Here is a 1,447-nt window from a genome sequence, read left to right as displayed (position 1 = left end):
CCCTGACCCCTCCTCACCCCTGACCCCTCCTCACCCCTGCCTCCTCCTGCCTAGTTTCCCGGTGGGACTAGAAAGCCTCTCCCCAGTCACTGTCCAGGTCACCAAGGCCAACAGGTCACTGAGAATCATGTTCTCTACTTGTACTTGGCATTTCCTCCCCTCCCTTGTCCTTCAGATCCCGGGGGTGGGGCTCAGGGTCCTAGTGGACATATGGCTCCTCCCAGCCGCTGCTCAAAGGGGCAGCATGTCCTTCTGGGGATGGGAGGGGTCTTTGGTGATCAGAGGCCTGGAGGGAGGAGCAATGCTGTGTGGTGCTCACTACCAAAGACCTGGGGGCTGAGCAGTTCAGTATAGCAAGTAAGTGGGCAGGGGACGTGGGCGCTGTGTTTGGTAAGAGAGGGGGTGGCCTGTGCTGGATGCTGAGACGGTGAGAAGCGAGTTGGTGTCCAACAGCCGTATCCTGACACTGACACAGACACAGACAGGGCCAGGAAAGCCAAGCACAATGGGACTGAAGGGTTCAGGGATCGGGGCTCACAGAAGAGCAGACAAAAGGGCTGGGTGATGCTGGAGACACTGGCGCCAGCCTGAGCCCTGGGCAGGGAGTGGGGAAGCTGTTGGCAGCAGGAAGACAATATGACTTGGGGGAGACGGCAGGAAGGAACAGCTGTGACATGGAAGATGCCACAATGTCCAGGCACCCTGGTAGCCACTGCGGTTCTGTAGCCATTGGAGTCCTTATGGCACCCAGGCCTGGTTCTGGCAAGGCTGAGGAGGGGTCATGTGACAAGGGGGTGGGAAGGAACAAGAAGTCCCTCCCTATCCAGCAGCCTTCTCAGGAACTAGAGAACATGGGGCCCCCAAACTCAGAGAGGAAGGAGACTACAGGCGGTGATCTAGGTGGCCTGGCTACACACACCACTGCTACCACCTTGTCCTTTATGGCCTCCATTGACCTCAGTTGCCCTGAGATTGGAGTTTACAATTCCCTGAAGCCACTTAGGCAGAGGGGACAGAAGGACGAGGAGGGAAGGTGCTACAATGGGGCCACAATCAGTGGTCCCCCCCACACCTGTCCACTTCAGGTGGCTTCCAGAATCAGCACGCTGGCTCCTTACAGTGGGCAAGCTGGACCAGGGCCTGCAGGAACTACAGAGGGTAGCTGCTATAAACAAGAAGAAGGCAGAAGGAGACACACTGACCATAGAGGTAAGTCAGACTGGGCCTTCCCTCGACCCTGTCCCCTGTCCCTCAGATCCTCTCCCTGGCCTTGCACAGGAGCTCCCGTGGAGGTCAAGTGAGGGCTCTGGCTCTTGAAGGAGGGTCCCTGGGGGAGGGCCAATGGACACCTAGTGCTAACAGCCCCCACTCCCACAGGCCTGCCTATGGACACCTGGTGCTAACAGCCCCCACTCCCACAGGCCTGCCTATGGACACCTGGTGCTAA

The 1,447-nt window shown here is 58.5% G+C and overlaps 1 protein-coding gene across 3 annotated transcripts in view; it reads left to right on the top strand.

The window, feature by feature from the left end:
* Positions 1-1,447, top strand: part of Slc22a12 (solute carrier family 22 member 12) — a 7,583-nt gene that overhangs the window by 3,434 nt on the left and 2,702 nt on the right. For all 3 annotated transcript variants that reach the window (XM_005351824.1, XM_005351823.1, XM_005351822.2), the window contains one exon: positions 1,086-1,209. In XM_005351824.1, the coding sequence (XP_005351881.1) occupies positions 1,086-1,209 (124 nt within the window). The remainder of the gene's footprint in view (positions 1-1,085; positions 1,210-1,447) is intronic.

This window comes from Microtus ochrogaster, chromosome 8 (genome assembly GCF_000317375.1).
Source record: "Microtus ochrogaster isolate Prairie Vole_2 chromosome 8, MicOch1.0, whole genome shotgun sequence".
Classification (NCBI taxonomy): Eukaryota; Metazoa; Chordata; class Mammalia; order Rodentia; family Cricetidae; genus Microtus; species Microtus ochrogaster.
The sequence above is the reverse complement of the archived record's forward strand: the minus strand, read 5'-3'. Positions and strand labels throughout refer to the sequence as shown.